The sequence below is a fragment of the Micromys minutus genome (assembly GCF_963924665.1).
Source record: "Micromys minutus genome assembly, chromosome: 32".
Classification (NCBI taxonomy): domain Eukaryota; kingdom Metazoa; phylum Chordata; class Mammalia; order Rodentia; family Muridae; genus Micromys; species Micromys minutus.
In genome coordinates, this window is record NC_137967.1 from 21,868,685 (window position 1) to 21,894,582 (window position 25,898).

General features: G+C 41.8%; 1 protein-coding gene across 1 annotated transcript; it reads right to left on the bottom strand.

Annotated features, from left to right (window-relative positions):
- Positions 1–459: 459 nt before the first annotated feature.
- On the bottom strand, positions 460–21,065 carry LOC308413656 (PRAME family member 12-like; the record flags this gene model as incomplete). Its single annotated transcript, XM_080908702.1, has 6 exons — positions 460–492; positions 5,020–5,196; positions 18,377–18,866; positions 19,658–19,751; positions 20,101–20,246; positions 21,052–21,065. 6 exons carry the CDS (start codon positions 21,063–21,065, stop codon positions 460–462), a joined length of 954 nt encoding a protein of 317 aa, XP_080764828.1.
- Between the last annotated feature and the right edge of the window lie 4,833 nt (positions 21,066–25,898).

The window sequence follows — 25,898 nt, forward strand, 5'->3', positions numbered from 1 at the left end:
GTGTGTGTGTGTGTGTGTGTGCTGCTCATAGAAGCCAAAGAGGAGCGTCTTGAGATAGCCTGGAAAGAGATGGAGGCATTTGTAAGTCAGCAGACCTAAACTCTGCTTCTCTGATCAGCAAACATTCTCAACCACTAAACTTGTCCCTAGTCTCCCTCCTCTTTTTAAGGTTGGGGCGGGGTCTCAGGTAGTCCAGGTTATCCTTGAATTTCCTGGTCACAGTGGAGGGCCTTGAACTTCTGACCCTCCTGCCTCCACCTGCTGAGTGCTGGGATTCCAAATGTACACTCCTGTGCCTTGCTTGAGGAAAGATGCTGGGCTCTGAACCCAGAGCTTAAGTGAACTCACTCCCAACCACCACAGCTTTGAGACTTTTGTCTTAACAGGAAAAAAAAAAAAAAGCTCAGTATAACAATATTGGAACCACTGGGGGGAAGTGATAATGAATTTGCTGGGGTCCTACTGCTCCTGCGGCTTGGCACAGGGTGCTGGCTGCATGCCAGAGTGGACGGTCAGTCTCACGCAGTACCAGAACACAAAAACCCCTGGCCAGTACACACTTCCTCCCATTCTCACAGTGCCAGGCTTTAAGATTTCTCCCAGATTCCCCGGTTTCCTCACAGCCCCCAGGAGTGAGATCAGCCTGGGAAAAGGACTGTTTATCTCCCCTCCACATGGTATCAGCAGTCTGCAAACGGGGCTGCAGAAAGTGGCCCAGTGTGAATCACTTTAGCACGCAGGTCACTGGGGTGGGCAGAGATATGGGCAGTGTCCTCTGCTGTACTGGAAACACAGAAAGGCTAAGTCACCTTCAGCAAGGAGGTCACGCATCCCTGCCAAAGGACCCAGATTTGAAATGGGAACATGGGTTGGCAGCCTGTGGAGGGGGGCTGTGGGGGGGTCGGTAACAGGGATCCCTCCCTCTCAGGTTGCTCTGATGGTCATGCCAGATGGAGCGTGTGGAATACACGCATTTCCTGCAGCCTCACTGGATTTCCTGAGTGTGCCTTGAGAGGCCATGGCCAGGCTGCAAGCTTGCTGACCTGGTAACGGAGACCAGCACAGGCAACCCACACCGTCATCCACATGGTGCTGCCTCAGTGGCCCCCCCTGGCCCTGAGCCTCCTCCCTGCCTCCACTGAGTTCTGTCAGAGGCCGACTTGACACTATGTGGATACTTGGAAAGCGTCACTTCAAAGGCGGCTTTTTAATGTACTCCAGCAACTTTCCTACCTCTCCTGCCCCCGCTGTCTGTCCCAGTGAACACATAAAGCACTGTCCTCTACTCTGCAGGACATTCCTTTCTAGGGTGGGGGAGAGGAAGAAGTGACCAGAATAGCCTTCAGGATGGGCTTTATGGGGTAGGGTGGGAGTCTCCCCTTCACCTATTTATTTTATAGTGCTTGCTTTTTTTTTAAATCATCATTATGATGTTCTTGTCCTGGAGGAGTCTTTCCAAAGGTCATTTAACAGAAAAGGCACAGAAAGCGCAAAGCCACTGAGCAGTTCTGCCTGACAAGACCCCATCTACAGCCCAGAAAAGTCAGAGAGGACTGTCACACTCCTAACCGAGTTCAAATCCACCACTGAGAGCTGCTACGAACAAAATCACAAGCAGCCTGTTAACTACAAGATCTGTCACCCTCACAGATACACATGCAGCCAAGAAACCAGTGCACATAGAAATAAAAATAAAATTGATTTTTTTAAAAAGCCTCCTTTCCTACAGTTCAGTCTGTTGCAGATGCATTTAATACAGAAATGTTATATACAGGCGAGCTGAGGAACTCATGGTCTAGCCTGGGTCACACAGCAAGCCCCTGGTGTGTGTGTGTGGGGGGGCACAAAATAGCTGGAAGACATTTTGATTGTCCTCTGGTCAAGGAGATTATAAGGCAAAGGGACAATGGTGCCTTGTGTATGCTCAGAGCTTGTGTATGCAGATAGCTCAGTTTTGATATTCTTCAAATAATTCTTCTTCTAATCTGATCCACTTGGCTATTTTAGAAACCACTACCATGCTTCAAAATAAATAAATAAATAAATAAATAATCTTAAAATAAAAAAAGACATGTTGTGTGTGCGTGGTGTGTGTGGTGTGTGTGGTGTGTGTGTGTGTGTGTGTGTGTGGTGTGTGTGTGTGTGCACCTGTAACAGCAGAGGCCAGAAGAGGGCGTTAAATGCCCCAGAGCTGCAGTTACAAGGGTCTTGAACTGCTGACTTGGTTGCTAGGAACAACAACACCCCAGTTCTTTAGAACGGCAGCAAACCCTCCCAATCATGGAGTCATCAATTCAGCCCCTGATCTTGAGCCCTAATAAAAGGGCTGGAGAGATGACTCAGTGGTTAAGAACACTGGCTGCTCTTCTAGAGGACCCTGGTTCAATTCTCAATACCCACACTGTGATCCACTGTCCTCTTCTGGCCACCACTGGTACTGCAGTCATATGATACACATGTAAATGCAGGCAAAATATACACATAAAATGAAAGTAAATTCAGAGCTGGGCAGTGTACACCTTTAATCCCAGCACTCTGTGGGAGAAGCAGAGTTTGAGGTCATTTTTCAACTAAGATAAAAGGGGGTAGTGCTGCATAGATTAGATGTGGTGTCAAACATCTGCAGTCTCAGAACCTGGATGGAGGTTGAGGCAGGAGGATGAGAACTTCAAGGTCATCCTTGGCTACCTAGTGAGTTCAAGGCCAGGCTAGGTTACATGAGATCTGCTTTGGGGGTGTGGGGGGGAAGAGGAGAGGAGGTGAAAGGAGGGAGAGAACTGAGGAGGGAAGGAGTTGGATGTGTTTCTGCAAAAGCAAGAATTCCATGTGGCCTCAGCGGGGTGGGGAGGGGACTGGTAGCAGATGACAATCAGAGATTTGGGACCAGATCCTGCGGAGATCGTTGACCCTCCCTGAGGACTTCGTCAGTGGAGAGAGAACAAGCTGTGGCCAGTATGACCTGGTGCCCTCTGGTGGCTGAGTGAGAACCAGGCACACCATTAAACCTAGCACTCAGGAAAGGCTGAGGCTCTGTGAGTCTGAGGCTAGTCTAGCCACATATGGTATAGTTCCATGCCGTCCAGCCATTTGCAGTGAGACTCTATATTTCTACATTTTTGTTTCTGTTTTGAAACTATTTTGATTATTTTTATTTACATGTATGTAGTGTGTGTGTGTGCCCCATGTATGCAGGTGTCTGTGGAGGTTGGATCTCTTGGAATGGAATTACAGGAAGTTGTGGCCAGCCTGATCCGATGTGAGTGCTAAGAACTGAACTCAGGCCCTCTGGAAGAGAGGCAAGTGCTCTTAACCACCGAGCCATCTCTTCAGCCCCTGTGTTTTGTTTCATTGAGACAGAATTTCACCGTGTAGCCCAGACTGGCCTGGAGCTCACAGACTTCTGTCTGCCTCTTTGAGTGCTGAGATTAAAAATGTGTGCCACCATGCCCAACTTATGAGACCTTGTTTTTAAAAGATAGAAAAGCTGTGACTGGAGGGATGGCTCAGTGGTTAGAGCACTTCCTGGTCTTCCAGAGGACTCAGCTTTGATCCAGCACCCAAGAGGATACCCAACTGTGTAACCCCAGTCCTGACAGATCCTATGGCCTCTCCTGGTCTTCTTGGTCACAAGGCATGCAAACAGTGTATACACATATATGCAGGCAAAACTCCCATACACTTCAAAATAAAATTTAAAATTAAAAAAAAAAAAAAATCAGAAAAAAAAAAAAAAACAATAAAAATGGGTGGTGGTGGCTCATGCCTTTAATTCCAGCACTTGGGAGACAGAGGCAAGCAGCTGTTTGTGAGTTCAAGGCCAGCCTGGTCTAACAGAGAGAGTTCCAGTACAGCCAGGGCTATACAGAGATATCTATCTTGCAAATCCAAAATGAATGAATAAATGAATAGAAAAAAAAGTGAACAAAATATCTTTTTTTTTTTTTGTGGGTGCAGCGGAACTTTATTGGTGGTATTCAAGAGAGTAGGGAGGGTTCCCTAGGCCCCTCCTGTTATTATGGGGATCTGGGATGGAAATTGTGAGGGAGATGCTCAGTGTTGGGGGCCGAGTTGGGATGGGACTCCTCAGCAACTGAGGGCCTCTCTCTTTCTCTCAGTGTCCTTGCTGGGGGGTGGGTGGTCCAGGATTCTTACTCCTGAGAGGCCATGTAGGCCATGAGGTCCACCACCCTGTTGATATAACCATATTCATTGTCATACCGGGAAATGAGCTTCACAAAGTTGTCACTGAGAGCAGTGCCAGCTCCAGCATCAAAGGTGGAAGAGTGGGAGCTGCTGTTGAAGTAGCAGGAGACAACCTGGTCCTCAACGTAGCCCAGGATGCTCTTTAGTGGGCCCCTAGCTTCCTGCTTCACCATCTTCTTGATGTCATCATACTTGGCAGCTTTCTCCAGGCGGCATGTCAGATCCACAACAGATACATTGTGGGTAGGAACACGGAAGGCCATGCCAGTGAGCTTCCCATTCAGCCCTGGAATGACCTTGCCCACAGCCTTGGCAGCACCAGTGGATGCAAGGATTATATTCTGGGCTGCCCCACGACCATCATGCCACAGCTCTCCAGAGGGGCTATTCGCAGTCTTCTGAGTGGCAGTGATGGCATGAACTGTGGTCATGAGCCCTTCCATGACGCCAAAGTTGGCATAAATGACCTTAGCCAGGGGGGCTGAGCAGTTGATGGTGCAGGATGCATTGTTGACAATCTTGAGTGAGTTGCCATATTTTTTATGGTTCACACCCATCACAAACATGGGGGCATCGGCCATAGGGTCAGAGATGATGAGCCTTTTGGCCCAGCCTTCAAGTGGGACACGGTATTCTTCATGGTGGTGAAGATGCCAGTAGACTCCACGACATACCAGTATCACCTCACTTAATATCAGTGAGATCTCACTCCTGGAAGATGGTGACAGGTTTCCTGTTGAAGACAAGCTTCCCATTCTCAGCCTTGACTGTGCCATTGAATTTGCCATGGGTAGAGTCATACTGGAACATGTAGACCATGTAGTTGAGGTCAATGGAGGGGTCGTTGTTGGCGACAATCTCCACTTTGCCAGATGCAGAGCTGAAGTCAGCCCTGGTAACCTGGTACCCAACATGGCCAAATCTGTTCACACTGACCTTCACCATCTCGTCTAAGGGACAAGGCTGGCACTGCAGGAGAAGATACGGCTGTCTCTGGAACAGGGAGGAGCAGAGAGCACAAAATACCTCTTTTCCCCAATTTTACTGGGTATTCTCTGTATTTACATTTCAAATTTTATACTCTTCCCCCCTCCACTCCCTTCCTCTCTCCCTCTATACTTGCTTCCATGAAGGTACTCCCTCAAAAATCACCCTCTCCACCTCAGTGCCTTGGCTGGTTGATGATGTTGTTCTTCCCATGAGGTTGCAAACCTTGCAGCTCCTTCAGTCCTTTTCTCTAGCTCTTTCATTTGGGTCCCCGTGTTCAGTCTGATGGTTAGCTGAAGGCATCTTTATCTGTATCTGTATGACTCTGGCAGAGCCTCTGAGGAGACATCCATATCTGGTTCCTGCCAGTAAACTCTTCTTGGCATCAGCAATAGTGCTTGGGTTTGATGGCTGCATTGTCCGAGGCCAGCTCAGACAACCAAAAGTTTCTCCCAGAGCCGGAGTTTGGACTGAAAGCAAAAAGAGACATGGTTAGTTAAAGCTGCAGCATGACTTCGGTCCAACTTGAGGCCTAAGCCTCATGGCCAAAGCTGAAGTGACGGCTTTGTTTATTTTTCTAGTTTTAAACCACTTTAATTGCATGCAGAAAGATTACATCAGTTCTAAGACAGGGAACAAGCAAGTTAACAATGGAAGATCCTGTAAACATCTTTCTGGAGGCCAGGTGTGAAGATCAGGGACAAAAGGGGGGTCTCAGAAGCCAAAGAGACTGCTGAGGCTACATCCCTGAATCTGCCCTGTCTGGAGCTACATTCTTGGAGCTTCAAATGCAAATATTTCAGTCCTAAGCATTTTGCTCTGAACTTCAGATGCAGATACACTTAATTCTAGCCCTTACTGGGTGCAGCACAGAAGCCAGTTTAAAGGTGTCCTGAAAAATTAATATTTCTCTGCCACCAACTGACCAGAGGTGCCAAAAATGCTCTCCACACTGAATATGGGGTGGTTCTCCAGGTGAGACAGTCACAAAAGAACAGACACAATATGCAGTCACTGATAATTGAATACTAGCCTCAGAAAGCTCTGAATACCCCAGAAATAACTCACAGATCATATGAAGCTCAAAAAAATAAAATAAAATAAAAGAAAGAAAGAAAGCCTCCAAAGTGGAAGCCTCAGTCCTTCTTAGGAAAAAAAAAAGTGTATATCACTCTCTCAGAGTGGGGTACACCTAGACCTGAAATCATTAATAACTCAAGAGCTAAGAACACAACCTTGTGGCAATTTTTGGTAGTTAAAAATCATTATGTTTAATCTTTACACACCAAAAAACTTTGACTATTTCCATGTTACATTTTGTTTTACATATACTTTATAATCTTTGTAAATAGTAAAGATTTCAATGCATACTATCAAACCTTTAAAAAATCAAGTACTGACAAAAATATATTCATATATATTTACACTAAAATGCTTTTAATAGTCTGTACATGTATCTCTGTTTTTTTAAAATAAAGTTGTAAAAATAAAATACCAAATGAGATAAGAGTCAAAATCCTGCCCCAGTTTGTTATGCCATCTTTGAAAACATGGTCCATCAGTCGAGAAAAGATTTAGCCTCTTGAATTGTAAGGCCCAGTTTTCAGTGCACGCCAGGAAGGACCTCATGTTGCTGTGTTGTAATCATTTGCCCTCTAGTCCCGTGGTCTCCAGCACTGTCTGGAGCCTTTGGCACCTGAACTCTTTAGCTGCTGCTCCAGGAGGGGCAGTGTGGAAATGTGCTTGCTTGCTGAACACTTACAAATGCACCATCCATCTTTCTTGGGAGACGTAATGGTGGTGGCAAAGGTGCCCATCTCTTCTGGAGGCACTGAGAGGAGGCCTGGCGCCTTAACCTGCCACCTGTCTGCCTGGATGGTGACTTTGGGAACCTCACACACAAGAGCAGCAGAGTGGCTTCCCCTCCTCTCTCTCTGAGCCTTGGCCTCCTTGGCTACCAGATGCGCACTCTGGGAGACTGGAGGCCCTCACCTGGACTAGTGATGCTGCAATACAGGTTCAAGTTGCTCACCAAGTTTCTCTGGAGGCCAAAACCTGTGAGACACCTCAGGCTAAGGGTACAGAGAACTTGGAAGGCAGTGCCTCATGACTTGAGGCAGGCAAAAGACAGGCGTGAGGATTCTCCAACTACTTTTTTTTAAAGAATATATCTTTTATGAATGTGCATGCCCTTGCATTTGGGGCATAGGTGTTTACAACTGAGAATTCCTCTTGGTTCCTTTTCCTTTAATGAGTGTGAAGTGTTCTTCCCAGGCTCTTTTGCTTACTGTGGATGAAAATTTATGATAGCAGTTATTAGACAGATTAATGTTTCCACTTTTGTTCCATATGCTTTGCAACATTTCTTTGATACCTTGACAAGGGGATCAAAGCTAAATGCCCCGGTAACATATCCAACAAGGCTACACCCAGGAATAGTACCATTCCCTGGGCCAAATAAATACAAACCATCACTGGTAGTATCTATATGTGATGTTGAGATGTGGAGAGCGGGTGTGGAGGCAGTCTCAAAATGGCGCTTGGGACTCCGGCCAAGTCAAGTCTTGTGACTAGCACCTGACTTCCTCCTGCCCCCCCCCCCAGATTAGCCACTCCCACCGTGCGAGCCGCGCAGGCGCACCCATGACGCAAGATCAGGCCAGATGACGCAGACCTATGAACTGCAGCCACGCAACATGCACTGAGGAGGTGGAGTTGAGAGAGGATAAAAGGGACTGTGCTTGGGGGGCGGAGGGAGAGAGAGAGAGAAAGAGAGAGAGAGAAAAGAGGGGAGAGAGAGAAGGGGAGACAAAAGATTTTAACTTGCATGCCATAAGGTTCCTGAATAAACCTGCTTTGAGAAGAACGCTGTGTCGTCACTCCTTTTCTGCTGGCCAGAGACGGTAGCGACATTGAGATATGTTGATTGAATGAAGAATGATGAATCCTGGTTTTGCATTCATTCTGTTAGTCTGTGTCTTTTTACTAGAGAATTTGCTTTGATGCTACAGAAAGAGATCAATGAGCAGTAAATCTTAATTCCTGCTTGTAGATATTGTCTTTGTTGTTGCTGCTGCTGCTGGTGGTGGTGGTGGCCAAGGTGGTAGTAGAGGTAGTGTGTGTGTGTGTGTGTTTGTTTATCTTTTCTTTCTTGTATTTTGCTCTTCTGTCAAGGATCAAGTGAACGTAAGTGTGTGGGTTTATTTCTGGATGGTTGATTCTATTCCATTGATGTACCTGCCTGTCTCAGTACCAGTACCTTGTAGATTTCATCACAATTGATCTGTAATACAGACTGAGGTCAGGATGATGCTTACTCCAGAAGCTCTTTTATTGTTGAGAAGAGTTTTTGCTATCCTGGGTTTTTTATTATTCCAAATGAATGTGAAAATTGTTCTCTCTTACTCTATAAAGAATTGAGTTGAAATTTTGATGGGGATGAATTTAAATCTGTAGATTATTTTTGGCAAGAGGCCACAATATGCTCATACCTAACCATACAAAGACCCTACAAAGAAAGAGAACTTCAGACCAATTTATCTCATGAACATCCATGCAAAGTTACTCAATAAAATTCTTTCAAACGGAATCCAAGAACACATCAAGAAAATCATCCACCATGATCAAATGAGCTTCATCGCAGGGATGAAGGATGGTTCAACATATGGAAATGCATCAACCTAATGCACCATATAAACAAACTCAACCAAATAAATAAACAAACACAAAAAACACACAACCACCTATTTAGATGCTGAGAAAGCATTTGACAAATTTCAACACCCCTTCAGGTTAAAAGTCTTGAAAAGATCAGGAAATTAAGGCCTATACTTAAACATAGTAAAAGCAATATTCTGTAAACCAGTAGCCAGCATAAAACTAAATTGTGAGAAACTCAAAGAAATCCCACTAAAATCAGAAACTAGACAAGGCTGACCACTCTTACCCTACCTATTCAGTATGGTACTGGATGTACTAGCCACAGCAATCAGACAGCAAAAAAAGGTCAAAATGATAAAAATTGGAAAGGAAGAAGTCAAAATACCACTATTTGCAGATGATATGATAGTATACTTAAGTGTCCCAAAAAATTCCATCACTACCTTTTACAGATGATAAACAAATTCAGCAGAGTAGTTGGATATAAAATTAACTCACACAAATAAGTATCCTTCCTCTACTCAAAGGTTGAGAAAGAAATTAGAGAATGGACACTCTTCATAATAGTCACAAAGAATATAAAATACCTTGTGATGACCCTAACCAAGCAACTAAAGGATCTGTATGACAAGAACTTCAAGTCTCTGAAGGAGGAAATTGAAGACCTCAGAAGGTTGAAAGCTCTTCCATGCTGATGGATTGGAAGGATCAACATACTAAAAATGACCATCTTGCCTAAGGTTGTCTAGAGACCCAATGCAATCCCCATGAAAATTTCAAATAAATTCTTCATAAAGTTAGAAAGAGCAATTTGAAAAGTTATTTGGAACAATAAAAACCCAGGATAGCAAACACTATTCTCAACAATAAAACAAAAATTCTGGGGAATCACCATCCCTGACCTCAAGCTGTATTACAGATCGATCGAAACTAATACAATAGAGTGGAGAACATCTTAGAACAGATTGGCACAGGGGAAATTTTCCTACACAGAACAACTATGGCTTACGCACTAAGAAAAAGAATTGACAAATGAGACCTCATGAAATTGCAAAGCTTTTGTAAGGCAAAGAACACTGTCAAAAAGACAACATGGCAAGCTACAAATTGGGATAAGATCTTTACCATCCCTACATCTGATAGAGAACTAGTATCCAATATATACAAAGACCTCAAGAAGTTAGACTCTAGAAGATCAAATAATCCTATCATAAATGGGATACAGAGCTAAGCAAAGAATTCTTAACTGAGGAATATCAAATGGCTGAGAAGCACCTAAAGAAATGCTCAACATCCCTAGTCATCAGGGAAATGCAAATCAAATCAAACCTAACATTCCACCTCACACCAGTCAGAATGGCTAAGATCAAAATCTCAGATGACAACAGATGCTGGCAAAGATGTGGAGAAAGAGGAACACTCCTTAACTATTGGTGGGTTTGTACATTGGTACAACCGCTCTAGAAATCAGTCTCGTGGTTTCTCAGAAAATTGGACATATTATTACCTGAAGACCAAGCTATACCGCTCCTGTGCATATACCCAAAAGATGCTTTAAAACATAACAAGGACACATATTCCACCATGTTCATAACTGCAAAGAACCCAGATGTCCTTCAACAGAGGAATGGATACAGAATTTGTGGTACAGATACACAACTGAGTACTACTGAGCTATTAAAAACAACGACTTCATGAAATTCTTAAGCAAATAGATGGAACTAGAAAACATCATCCTGAGTAAGGTAACCCAGTCACAAAAATACACCCATTGTATGAACTCACTGACAAATGGATATTAACCCAAAAGCTCGGAATATCCAAGATACAATTCACAGACCACAGGAAGCTCAAGAAGGACGACCAAAGTGCAGATGCTTCAGTTCTTAGAAAGGGGAACAAAAATATTCTCAGGAGAAAATAGAGATAAATCTGGAGCAAAGACTGAAGGAAAGGCCATTCAGAGACTGCCCCACCTGGAGATCCAGCCCATAATCAGCCACCAAACCCCAACAATATTGCTGATGCCATGAAGTGCATGCTGACAGGAGCCTGATACAGCAGTCTCTTGAGAGGATCTACCAAAGCATAACAAATACAGCAGTTGATATTCTCATTCAATTGTAGACCTGAGATCGGGGTCCTTAATGGAGGAGTTAAAGTAAGACTTGAAGGAATTGAAGGGGTTTACATAGTCCTGGCTTTCCAATAAGTTAATAAACAGACCAGGCAGTCCTCAATGAAATCATCCTGATTGTACCTCAAGAGTGTTGGGATTAAAGGTATGCACTGCCACACCTGGCTATACACACTGAATTAAAAGCAAGACTTTGGTGGCACAAGCTTGTAAACTTCAAAAATCAAGGCAGAAGAATATGGGTTAAAAGCCAGCACAAAATACATAGGGAAGTCGTATTTAAAAAACATAGTGGGGATTTGTTATTGATTACTCTCCAGGGTAGCTGTGGCTACTTGATTATGTGCACTGACCTTTCAGTATAAAGAGATAATAAACCCTTAACCTAGGAGCCCCCATTACAGCTGTTTGCCTTTTTTTACCATTTTTTGCTGACTGCTCCAGGTCTCAGGAGGCTGAGAATATTATGAAGGAAGATTAGCTGAAGGAAGGATTCCATCTTTGCAATTATGGGGATGTCATGCTGGGGTGAGACTGAGTGTTGTTACTATCGGAGGGTCACTTAGGCTTCAGTAACTTACCTGTACCAGTGATACTGTAAAAAATAATCCATAAATTCAGTGGCTGTACAATCTGAACGTTTGTGGGCAGGTCTCTCATCACCTCACCATTGGTTCTCTCCTTGGGGTGACAACTGATTAGTTCACATCTACCCAGGGATTGTTCACAGAACTGGGTTGAACTTAGCCTTGTACGTATTAGGCAATTGCTCCACCACTGAGCCACACTCCCAGCCTAATTTGCTTATTTATTTATTTATTCCCAGCATTATGTATGTTCATATGTTTGCATGCACGTATGCATGCGAGTACTTATTTTTTAGGCTGAGTAATAATGGAAACTTTGTCAGAATGGAACCTCACTTGTGGACATGTAGAAAGAGTAGGCTAGCCTTGAACTCAGTAAATGTTCCAGTGTCATAAGGGATGTTGGAGAACAGTTGACTACAAACTAATTGTACCAGTGGAAATAGATATAATCATGCTAGATAAGATCCATCCTTCTTCAAACATGGGACACAGGAAAATGCAGGAGTGAGTCCTCCAATCCCATATCATAGTTAGAGATGCCAATTTGAAAACAGTTAAAATTCTTTTTAAAAATATGAGGACTGTCAATTAACTAATGTTTTTGCCAATGAGGAGAATCCTGGTACTCAATTCCAGATCACCAACCCAGGAATCTATTAAACAATGGACTTCATAGAGGAAAACCATAAAAATACAGAAACAAATATTTGCTAATACTGAAGATAAAGTTTCAGGATGGACTGAGACTTTTCCAACTAAGCAAGAGACAGTAGAGACTGTCATAAACAAACTACTAAAATAAATTCATTCAAGGTATAATTTTTCTGAGTGAATAGGGTCACAACATAGACTTATATTCTTGTCCCAAGTAAGTTAGAGATTAACTCATATTCTGAGAATTGATTAGAAACTTCACTGTGCACTGCTTGGAGGATTCAGATGGGATTAGTTCAGTACCTCTGATTCCACCATGACCAGGTGGCTAGAGTTAGTACTTCAAAGAGTAAGAGACCCTTGTTGGCAGCATCATAGGGATCATGAAGAAGGAATCTGCAGAGAGAGCAACCCAAAACCCCCAAATTGTAAGCAATGTGAAATCAGTGGGCAGTCCCTTAGAGACAATGTACTTCAAGCAAAACTCAAAGAGAACAAAAGAAAAAAAGGGTATTTGAATGTAGATGTGAACAGATTCATGGAATACACCTGAAACATAGCTCACAGGTGCTTCACAGCGGACAGCTGATAGCAGCCGACAGCCAGGAAGTACAAGAAAAACTTGCGGTGGCCTTAAAGAAGGAAAGTCACCTGGAAGTAAGGTGGCTAAAGAGACAGGCAGGAAAGAAGAATGTAATGGTATGTTTCCAATGTCAATAACCTAGCATCAGCTTCCAAAGTACTGACATTACAGGCTATGCGCCTAAGAGCATACATTAACAGCATATATTAACTTAGAAATAACTAAGGGCCTCAATACATGATTGTGGCACTCATCACTATAAATGTAAATCATGAGTCAAAATTGTCCCCTAAACAAAGGTCATGGCTTTCAGCTCGTGCATAAATGCATATTTTGTTATATGCTCTTAATTCAGAGTATCAATTTATTATAAAAATTATTTATATGTTGTCACAAAATCTGTCATTTCCACTACTAAATAAAATTACATCAGCTTTATAAAAAAAAAAAAAAAAGAAAAAAACTTCACTGTAATAACAGACATCAAAGTTCAGGACAGGTAGAGAAGAAAAACAGAACCCTAAAAAAGACCCTAATTAAATTGACCTTAGATACTTAGGGTGACAGGGTAATTCTACTCCAAGTCACTCTATACCCAACTCCGTATACCTATTGACAGAAGTTAATAACAAACGCAGATGACTGCTAATTATTACACAATTTTGAGGGTATAGAACAGCACGCACATCCATTTGGCTTAAACATTTTGCTTTCCATAAAACAGGTCTACCTCTAGATCTCCACCAATCTTAAAGCAGAAATTGGGTGCTAGTCACTAGAGCTTCACTTCTGTAGTACAGAGTTACAGCATGTATCAACCACATATCAATCTGCACTTGAAGATGACCCTAGCCAGCAGGAATACAGTTCAGCCTCAAGATTAACTCCTGTCTCCAACTGAGGGGCCCCTAATCATGCCCCAGGGACACCACAAAAATATAGCCATGTTCCTGACGATGTTCATGAAGCTAGGGGACTTCCTATCACAGGTGAAAGGGGTGGGGTAAGGGAGGAGACGCCAAAACTTTTATATCAGATCCATTTCAGAGAAACTGACCTAAGTTTGAACTCATGTAAACCAACAGACTGGTAAGTACTATTAGTTTCCAAGTTGCCCCCCAACAAAACCCTAGCCTACCTCCAGTCTCTAGGCTAACCACAACAAAATGAGGGTTTCCAGGTTACACCTTCAACAAGAACAGTGTTTCCAGGTTATTTCCTCAACAAACCTTCACCCCCATGTTACAAGCCCATGCCCTTTCTAACGACCACCAATGCAGAGGAGAGCAGAAATTCGTTCATGATGTGACTTCTAGCATCAGCCAATTGTGTTAAAGCTCAGAGCAGCTTTCCAATTAGATGCTTGCACACCTACGCCCTACTTGCTCCTCACAATAAAGCCTTTCCCAGATAGACATTCAGGGCTGACCCACCACCGAAAACTGTCCCGAGTGAAAGTGGTGCATGGGTGGAGCCAGAGCTATCTGGAATAAAATCAAGACCCTGTTGTGCGTTACATTCAGATCTGCTCCTGTCTGGTTTTGGGGGATCACGAACATTTCCCTGGCACAAAAACCTGACCCTCCAACCCCATTGGATTAGCATTGTAGGTGGCACCACCAAAAGCCTCATTTAGCACCAAAGGGAGCAGAAAGGTCTCAATAGAGGAGAGGCACTCATCAGATGGAACAGAGAGCCAAGTGTGGCTCCAAACGTGCAGACAGTTTCTTCTCTGGCTCTACTGAAGCTTTAACACTTTACTACTCAGCCTCCCCTTCACAGCTGGAACTCTTAACATAAATTGCTACTAGCTGAGTAATCATTTGACTCTCCACCAGAAAACCTGGTAAGAAGGTTTTGTTTGCCTTGTATTGGAAAACGGAAAAGAGAAACAGAACATTCAAGAATAAAATTCAAGTGAATTTCAAAATGTTTGGGAATTCAGGCCACAAAACCTGACACTTCCCAGAGAGTGGGCACTTCCTTAGGCCTTAGTAAAGAAAAAGAAAAGACACATACACACACACACAGACACACACACACACATACACACACGCACAACGACTTTAAAAATCCTACTTGCCTTTAATATAAATAGAGCTGAGAAATTGCTTGGAGTTTAAGAGCACTTACTGAACCTCTATGAAGACCCAGTTTCAGTTCCTATCACTCATCTGGCTAACTCTAGTAACAAGGGAAAAATTCTCTCTTCTGTAGACACACACCAAACACACACACAGAAATACATACACACAGGCATAAGACACACAAAATTATATAAATCTAAATAATAATGATGATAATAAGACCTCATATCTTTCAATATTATTGTTTGATATGAAAAGGATAAAAATACTCCATAGAGGAACAGTTCTATGAAGAGGGCCATGACTTCATGGCTTTACTCCTCAGAAAGGTACCCTGTGGCCAGTGTCAGCTGTATCATGGTTTTATTTTGTTCAGACAGGACAATATCATATGCAGACTTGAATTTGCTGTTGGATCTCAGCAGTTGTGACTGGGAAGAAAATGTCTGTGTGTGGGTCTCAAAAGTGCGTGTCTTTAGGACTCACCTCTTATTTTTCTGGCATTTTGGCTGTCACCTGGAACAGAAGAGAGCTGTTCCCAGTCTCACAGTGTAGTATGACTGTTTCTAAGGGTGACAGTGTAAAGGGTGTAGCTATCCCTAACTTCTGATTTAGTTATTACATTTTCTGACTTTGTCTTTCTTTTTGTTTTATCTGTTCACTGTAGAGTAGCATCATAGGCATCCCAATTCCATCCCTCAGTGGGCAGGTTGATGTGTAAGTTCAAGACCATCCTTATTTATATAGTAAATTCCAAGCCTGCCTACATACTGATGCCATTCAGTGTCTGGCTTACCTCACTCACTATCATGTTTTATATGTGAATAATTTTGCTTTCAAAATTCATAATATCATAGTTTAATTGCTGAATATTAGTCTATCGTGTAGATATACAAAATTCTCCTTATCCATTTTTCAGCTGAAGAACATCTAGGTTGTTTTCAATTCCTAATAGAAATAAACCTGCTAAGAACATTGTTGAGGAAGTGTGCTTGTGGTATAACGGGACATTTTTGGGGGAAAGGGCTCAGAAGTGAAATATCTGGCACTTAGATTAGAACTCATCCAATTCTTCAAAAAAATTGTTTTCTTTTCCAAAGTGATTAGTTTTAAACCCAATCATGTCTCAGAATGTTGATAAACTTCAAGCATACCTACTCATTCACATCCCCAAAGAAAAGTTTGGCTTCCACCTTGGGGACTTCTACACATTCTTTCTTTAGTTTCCTTTTTCATAGTTCTGATTCCTGCACCCAGGACTTTAATTGGCCTGGGCAACAGCTATTCTGCAAAATGTGTTAGTGTATACCTTTAACCCCCATGCTCAGAGTGCTTGTGGATCTTATGACTTGGAAGCTAAACTTGTCACCACAGTGAGTTCCAGACACCCAGAGATACACCCTTAACACACACACACACACACACACACACACACACACAGTGAGAAAGAGAGAGAGACAGGGGGTTGGGGGAAGATGGGGGATGACTAGTTGAGAGGAGGAAGAGAAGCAGGAGAGGGAGGAGGCGGGAGAGGGAAATAGAGTGAGTGATAGAGAAGAAAAGACAGAGAAACAGAGAGTAAGAAGAAAACACGACTGTGGAACCTTTTTCTCCTGAGACATTCCAGATGGCAGAGACTGGGAAGAGATTTCTTAGTATGAGCTGCCATTTCTCAAGAGTAAAACCTTGAATTTGGCATCCTAAAAGCACTGAAAGTCTTCTGTCCTCATGGAGAACATTGCTAAAATCTACAAAATTATCTTCCAGTCCGTATATTAATTATTGAGATGGCACCAGAGACCTCTAACAAAAACATACACAATTTCTAGAAGATTATACATGTGTATCACCAGCGTACCTATATTTAGATTTTTCTATTTTTCACAGGTTATCCAAATGAGTTTTAGAATGTATGAAGGGATTTCAGGTTTGTTTTAATGAAACAAGTTTTCTTTTAAAATATCTATGTTAATTAATTTTTAATTAGGTATATGTATTGTGTGTGTGTGTGTGTGTGTGTTTCATTGTATGAAACTGACTCAAATATTTCCAGAAACTAGAGGAAAAGGTCAGACACCTGGAATTGAAGATACATTTTGTATTATTCAGGGTTCTTATTGGTAATCTCTATATAGCGAGGAATTTGTTGGTGACTTAGTCTGTAGTCCAACTCCCTGAAAATGGTCAGCAGCAGCTGTGAAGTCCAAGGATCTAACAGATGCTGAGTACCACAAGGCAAGCAGGCAAAGAGAGCCAGCCTTCCTTCTTCTGATGTCCTCGGGTAGGTCTCCACCTGAAGGTGTGTCCCAGATTAAAGGTGTTTAGCACACTTGGATCTTAGACTTGCTTTGTCCCAAATGAGCTTGAGCTCAGTGATCTCCTTGCCTTAGTGTCCTAAGATTCATAACCTCTATGTGTCAAGATCAGGATCAAAGATGGATCTCCCAACCATGGATTGTGGTTTATTCCAGATATAGTCAACTGGACAAACAGAAATAGCCACTACACAATTCAACATGTGCACTGGCAATACAACAGCTCTCCTCAAGGTGAGTAGCAACCATTCTTAAACACTGGTTCATGTCACTAATGGAATCCATACGGCATTTTAATAGGGTCTCTTGAAGCATAAGATTATAAAGTCTCTGCAAGGAAATAACATGTTAGGGCTTTATAGACTCTGAAAACTCTAGGAGGAGGACAGGGCAGAGACAAGGGCACCCAATCATATTGGGCCAGGATACACTCAATAAACAAGTATTACATCAGAGAATTTAGCAAAGATAAAACAAGCATGTTCTCATTCAAAACTGAATTATTGGAACCTATAGAAATTATAATTCTACCTGATTACAGATCATACTATAAGGTTTCAGGGCCTCCCCAATAAACAGATAGATACAACTTAACAGGTATAGGAGTCTAATACAGTACTTATGTTTTCAGCCAATCTTCTGCTTCAAAAACATTTATATGTACACTGCACATAACAGTATGTGAGGGGCAGCCAACAGTGGATGTCATCCAGAGGACAAATGACACAGAGCCCTCCTAAACCAGTCCATTATCCTCTTCGTGATGTCGTGTCTCTTTCCTTCTTTCACATGCTCTATGGGCTCTCATACATGAAGTTGGTGGGATGCAGGCTGTCAAATTTTCAACTAGCATTGCTGTCCTACGGTGTGTGCTATACACATTAGGATGAAAATAAGTTCATGGTTCTCAATACCAAGAGGTCTCCATTAGTCAGAAGAAGTTGATTGGAGATCAAATAAAATGAAATAATCCTCTACCCATATACATCCAAAAAGTCCTGAATGCACATGGTGGATGCCTCTAATGAATCACATGAGGCCTACCTTCCATTAATGAGAGCCCAGCAATGCCCTCTTCATATTTCTTACCAACAAGAACACAGTATGGCCTTTAAATCATAGATAAAGTATTTACGACAATCTAAACATCTCTTACTCACAAAGTAGACCTGTTTTGGCTGCCTTATTTCCTTCAGTGTGTCCATAAGCTCAGAACAAAGTTGGACAAATCTCTCTGGAATAACATCACCAATGTCATCATAGACCTCGTCAGCGGCAGGGTACTTCTCCAGGGTCAGCTGTGTGAGGTTGGCTGTATGCTGCAACAGCGTCTTCAGGCTGCCCATGGGTAAGAAGTTCTTCACAAAATTGACTTCAGTGAGCTGAGAACACTGGCTGAGCCCAGGGAGGAAAGCACTGATTTGGAAGTCCATGATATCACAACGCTTCAATTTTAATGTTTGTAGGGTAGCTGTCAGTCTTTCTAGCAGGCTTCCTAACAACGGATGACTAGAATTTATAAGGGTGACACCACTCAGGTCCAGGTGTTTTAGCTGATGGATGCTTGGACACTGGGAAAAATACCACATATCTGATAGTGACAAGAGGCAGTCTGTTATAGCAAAGGTCTCTGATGGACTCTCCAAGCACCTAGAGAGAGAAAGGAGAGATAAAGTTGCTTTAGTAAATTTCAATATGTATTTGCAGAGAAAAGTCTGTGACTTCAAATTAGCAGAATTCACTTTGACCCAAGGTCATTTTCAGGTCATTATTTGGGTCAAGTCCATGGCGCTCCCTATGGGAGACCTAACAATACCTGTGACTGCTACTGCCTCATGTCTACAGTGCCCTCTGAACTAGTAAGCACAAAACACACTTGGGGACAGATACTGTAAAGAGGAGAACTCATGAGGACCACTGGGAGCCACTTAGAAACATTCCCAGGCCTGCCAACATTTAATTCAACAGGTTCCAGCTTCCACACATATCCTCTCTTGTGATCATGAGACATCAGTTTGACCACAACCATTCATTCACTCATCTGTCATCTATTCAACCCCGTATTGTGCCTATATTTCCTTTGAACCATGGGAATTCAGAGGCAGATGGAACCTGGTCACATAGTTCTGAGGAAAGTGTTGACATGAGATTACAGGTCATGTAAGGTCTCACACACCCTGTACATATATTTTCCCTTCATCTGGGTTTCTCCAGACACCTATTGTAAATTATGTAAACACGTATAACAGTCTAAGTTTATGGTAACAAGTCATGGTGCAACAGCAGCATAAATTACTATAGCCATCATTCTATGCTCATATCTATGTAACCTTGAAAATGGCTTGGAAAGCACTATATACACTGATGTTTAATGAAAAGCAAGAAAAACAACAACAAAATCTTTTGCTCACTACTGGATAAAGATCTCTGTCCTTTCTTACCGAAGCACTTGGTCCAGACTTTCCTCCAGGAAGCAGACTTCATTCAAATAGAGATGCTGGAGCTTATGCAGTTTGGAGAACTGGGGAAGAATCTCTGAAAGAGACCAGGCTATAATCTCTTGGGTCCAACGCCATTCCAAAGGTAAGGAGATTTTCCTTGAAAATGAGTTTCTGGAGGCTTTTCGTCTGGTCCAGGCCTGGGGCTAGCCTTATAAGGGTAGGCATATCCCAGCATGTTTTGATTTCCAGTTCCTGGATTGAGCCTGGATCAAACACCTCCAACAAATACAGGGGGTCATATGCAGGAACGGCATGAAAAGTCAACTTCTGAGAGATCACGTGGATCACATCTTTTCGCTGCTTGGCCCAATGATAAAAATACCTTAGGTATTTGGAGGGCCTGTGGGACAAGATGGAAAGGTTTAACAATATAGTCAGGGCACCTTTCTCCTCAGGAATGGGGCGATTCTCCGCTGGCTTGCTCATGCAGATGACATCCGGAGAGCAGACAACATGCTGCATTCCAGCACAGCCATTCCAGAAGTCATGGTAGACATCTCTTAAATCCAGCTCTTGTAGCTTCCAACTCCTGTGGGTAAAACAGAAGGACATCTAGATGAGGAGATACAATATGTAATCTGCATGACCCCACAATTCATCTTCCCTTCAGTCTATTCCTTGGACAAATCTTCCAATTTTAGTGACAGGCAAAAAAGCATGGACTGACTCAATGTATATGTACCCTTTCTGCTCTAAGCCATGCTAGACACAATACTGGACTGATTCTTTGTTTCCATTCTACAAGATACTGAGCCATAAAATCAGAAGCCACTAATTAACCTTGAAACCTCTGAGGCTACTCTATTCACCAGTCCATCCACATTCATTCCTCCAGGCTATCTTGGTCTAACTTACCTAGGTCTATCCTTCTTTGTCATCAGCAAGTCAAGACCACTTAGCACAGCTTTCAGGACTTTAAGGCTAAGAGTTTGTCCCAGACCTCCCAGAGGAAGGCATGGGAAGGGCCATGCTGCCACCATGTGCCTAAGGAGGTTAAGTTGTTTGCTATTGAATGAATCTTTGAACAGTGGTGGAAAATTTTGCTTGGGCAGGTGTGGCAGAGCAGACATGGTCAAGGCTTCATCTTTCAGCAGGCTTCTTCTTGCCAGTAGCTGGAGTGTGGGTGGGTTTTTCAAGTTCATCATGGCTTTCAGGGATGCAGATGCTATAGGAATATCCAAAAAATGAAAATAATTCATCCAAATTAATTTTAGCCCATCTCTTCAAGCCCCAACCCCCACTAATTACATACACCAGACAGGATCCCAATTACTGGCCTGGTGACATTAGAATATTTGGATTTCTGCTGACATGATATCTGTCTTTCTCATTACCACAGTTGCTTCATGTTCCCCCTGCTATTAGGAAAGCATACATTTCAACAGATCTTCCCTGTATGTAGTGAGTTGCTTTCTTGGGTATTCAGAGCTTTCTGAGGCTAGTATCTAATTATCAGTGACTGCATATTATGTCTGTTCTTTTGTGACTGAGTTAACTCACTCAGGATGATATTCTCTAGATGCATCCATTTTTCTAGGAATTTCATAAAGTCATTGTTTCTAATAGCAGAGTAGTACTCCATTGTGTAAATGTACCATAATTTTTGTATCCATTCATCTACTGAAGGACATGTGGGTTCTTTCCAGTTTCTGGCTATTATAAATAAGGCTGCTATGAACATTGTGGTGCATGTGTCCTTATTGTATGTTGGAGCACCTTTGGGGCATATGTCCAGAAGTGGAATAACTGGGTTTTCAGGTAGGACTATGTCCAATTTTCTGAGAAACTGCCAAACTAATTTCCAGAGTTGTACCAGCTTACAACGCCACCAACAGTGGAGGAGTGTTCTTTCTCCGCATCCTCACCAGCATCTGCTGTCATCTGAGTTTTGGATCTTGGCCAATCTGACTGGCGTGAGGTGGAATCTCAGGGTTGTTTTGATTTGCATTTCCCTGATGACTAGGGAGCACTTCCTTAGATGCTTCTCAGCCATTCAATATTCCTCAATCGAGAATTCTTTGTTTAGCTCTCTACCCCATTTTTTAATAAGATTGATTCATTCTCTGGAGTCTTAACTTCCTGAGTTCTTTGTATATATTGGATATTAGACCTCTATCAGATGTGGGATTGGTAAAGATCTTTTTCCAATCTGTTGGCTGCCGTTTTGTTTTCTTGACAGTGTCCTTAGCCTTACAGAAACTTTGCAATCTCATTAAGTCCCATTTCTCAATCCTTGATCTTAGAACACAAGGCACTAGTGTTCTGTTCAGGAAATTTTCCTCTGTACCTATGTGTTCTAAGGTTTTCCCTACTTTCTCTTCTAATAGTTTCAGTGTACCTGGTTTTATGTGGAGATCTTTGATCCACTTTCACTTGAGCTTTGTACAAGGAGATAAGAAAGTGTCTATTTTCATTCTTCTGCATGCTGAGTGCCAGTTGAGCCAACACCATTTGTTGAAGAGGCTGTCCTTTTTCCGTTGAATATTTTCAGCTCCTTTGTTGAAAATCAAGTGGCCATATATGTGAGAGTTCATTTCTGCATCTTCTATTCTGTTCCATTGATCTACCTGCCTATATCTGTACCAGTACCAAACAAATTTTAACACAATTGCTTTGTAATATAGCTTGAGGTCAGGGATGGGGATTCTTGCAGAAGTTTTCTTGTTGTTGAGAATAGATTTCAATATTCTAGGTTTTTTGTTATTCCAAATAAATTTGCAAATTGCTCTTTCCAATTCTATGAAGAATTGAGCTGGAATTTTGATGGGGATTGCATCGAATCTGTAGATTGCTTTTGGTAAGATGGCCATTTTTACTATGGTGATCCTTCCAATCCATGAGCATGGGAGATCTTTCCATCTTCTGAGATCTTCAGTTTTTTCTTCACAGATTTGAAGTTCTTGTCATACAGGTCCTTCACTTGCTTAGTTAGGGTCACACCAAGGTATTTTATATTGTTTGTGACTATTGTAAAGGGTATGTTTTCCCTAATTTCTTTCTCAGCATGCTTGTCCTTTGAGTATAGGCAGGCTACTTATTTGCATGAGTTAATTTTATATCCAACCACTTTGCTGAAGTTGTTTATCAGCTGTCAAAGTTCTCTAGTAGAATTTTTGGGGTCACTTAAGTATACTACCATGTCATCTGCAAATAGTGATATATTTTTATAAGACTTATTTATTTATTTAATGTGAATACAATGTATGTGAATACACTGTCACTAACTTCAGACACACAAGTAGAAGGCATTGGATCACATTACAGATGGTTGTGAGCCACCATGTGGTTGCTGGGAATTGAACTCAGGACCTCTGGAAAAGCAACCAGTGCTCTTAACCGCTGAGCCATCTCTCCAGCCCAATAGTGATATTTTCACTTCTTCCTTTCCGACTTGTATCCCTTTGATTTTCTTTTGCTGTCTAATTGCTCCGGCCAGGACTTCCAATACTATGTTGAAAATGGTAGGGGGAGAGTGGGCAACCTTTTCTAGTCTCTGATTTTAGTTGGATTGCTTCAAGTTTCTCACTGTTTAGTTTGATGTTGGCTGTTGGTTTGTTGTATATTGCTTTTATTATGTTTAGGTATGGGCCTTGGATTCCTGTTCTAAGACTTTTAACATGAAGGGGTGTTGAATTTTGTCAAGTGCTTTCTCAGCATCTAGTGAGATTACTATCTGTTTTTTTTTCTTTGAGTTTGTTTATATGGTGGACTATGTTGATGGATTTCCATATATTAAACCATCCCTGCATCCCAGGGATGAAGCCTACTTGATCATGGTGAATGATTGCTTTGATGTGTTCTTAGATTCAGTTTGCAAGAATTTTATTTAGTATTTTTGCATCAATGTTCATGAGGGAAATTGGTATAAAGTTCTCTCTCTCTCTCTCTCTCTCTCTCTCTCTCTCTCTCTCTCTCTCTCTTTTGTAGAGCCTTTGTGTGGTTTAGGGATGAGCATAATTGTGGCTTTAAAGAATGAGTTGGGTAGTGTTCTCTCTGTTTCTATTTTGTAGAATAGTTTGGAGAGTATTGGTATTAGATCTTCTATGGAGGTCTGATAGAATTCTGCACTGAACCTATCAGGTCCTGGGCTTTTTTTGGTTGGGAGGCTTTTGATGACTGCTTCTATTTTTTAAGGGTTATGGGGCTGTTAAATGGTTTATCTGATCCTGATTTAACTTTGGTACCTGGTATCTGTCTAGAAAATTGTCCATTTCCTCCAGATTTTTCAGTTTTGTTGAGTATAGGCTTTTGTAGTAGGATCTGATGATTTCCTGGATTTCCTCAGTTTCTGTCGTTATGACTCCCCTTTCATTTCTGATTTTGTTAATTTGGATACTCTCTCTGCTCCCTCTGTCTAGTCTGGCTAGGGGTTTATCAATCTTGTTAATTTTCTCAAAGAACCAGTTCTCGTTTTTTTGATTCTTTGTATAGTTCTTTTTGTTTCTATTTGGTTGATTTCAGCTCTGAGTTTGATAATTTCCTGCCATCTACTCCTCCTGGGTACATCTGCTTCTTTTTATTCTAGAGCTTTCAGGTGAGCTGTCAAGCTGCTAGTATATGCTCTCTCCAGTTTCTTTTTGAAGGATCTCAGAGATATGATCTTAGTACTGCTTTCATTGCATCCCATACGTCTGGGTATGTAGTTATGTCATTTTCATTAAATTTTTAAAAATCCTTAATTTCTTTCTTTATTTTTTCCTTGACCATGTTATCATTGAGCAGAGTGTTGGTCAGCTTCCATGTGTATGTAGGCTTTTTTGTTGTTATTAAAGGTAAGCCTTAGTCCATGGTGATCTGATAGGATGCATGGGAGTATTTCAATCTTCTTATATCTATTTTAGGCCTGTTTTGTGACTGACTATATGGTCAATTTTAGAGAAGGTATCATGAGGTGCTAAAAGAACGTAATTCTTCTGTTTTAGGATGAAATATTCTATAGATGTTTGTTAAATCCATGTGGCTAATAACTTCTATTAGTTTCACTGTGTCTCTGTTCAGTTTCTGCATCCTTGATCTGTCCATTGATGAGGGTGGGGTGTTGAAGTCTCCCCCTATTATTGTGTGTGTTGTAATATATGCTTTGAACTTTAGTAAAGTTTTTTTTTTTTTAATGAATGTGGGTGCCCTTGTATTTGGAGCATAGATATTCAGGATTGAGGCTTCATCTTTATAGATTTTGCTTTGAGGAGTAAAAAGTGTCCTTTCTTATCATTTTTTGATTACTTTTGGTTGAAAATCTATTTTATTCGATATTAGGATGACTACTCCAGCTTGTTTCTTAGGACCATTTGCTTGGAAAGCTTTTTTCCTCAACCTTTTACTCTGAGGTAGTGTCTGTCTTTGTTGCTTAGATGAGTTTCTTGTATGCAGCAAAATGCTGGGTCCTGTTTATGTATCCAGCGAGAGAGTCTATGCCTTTTTATTGGAGAATTGAGTTCATTGATATTAAGGAATAGTGATTGTTGTTTCCTGCTATTTTTGTTGTTACAGGTGGAGTTATGTTTATGTGCTTTTCTTCTTTGGTGTTTGTAGCTAGAGAATTAGTTTCTTGATTTTCCTAGGGTGAATTTTTCTTCTTTGTGGTGGAGTTTTCCATATATTATCCTTTGTAGGGCTGGATTTGTGGACAGATATTGTGCAAATTTGTTTTTGTTCTGGAATATCTTCTTTTCTCCGTCTATGGTGATTGAGAGTTTAAGATATAGTAACCTGGACAAAATATCTTTAATAGCACCTATTATATGACTTGTGTGTGTGTGTGTTCACTGAGTGTGTGTGCATATGTGTGTACATCTGTCTGTGTATGTTTTGTGTGTATAGGTCAGAGGTCAATGTCAGGTGTTTTTCTCAGTTACTCTCTCCCATATTTTTTGTTTTGATTTTTGGTGGTTCTAGGAAAACCAGGGCTATGAGAAGAAACCCTGTCTTGGGGGTGGGGGAGATGGCTTAGAGGGAAAAGTGATTCAGGGATGTTTGTAGAAGTTGAAGACCAGAATGGGCGTTGAGACCTGCCTGTAATCTCAGCATTCAGGAGGTGGACACAGGGGACCCCAGAACAAACTGATTACTAAACCAACTGAAACAAAAAGCTCTGGGTTCAGTGAGAGACCCTGCTCTAGTGTGTGTGGTATAGAGCGACTGAGGAAGACAGTCAGTGAGTGTCAACCTTTGGCCTCCACAC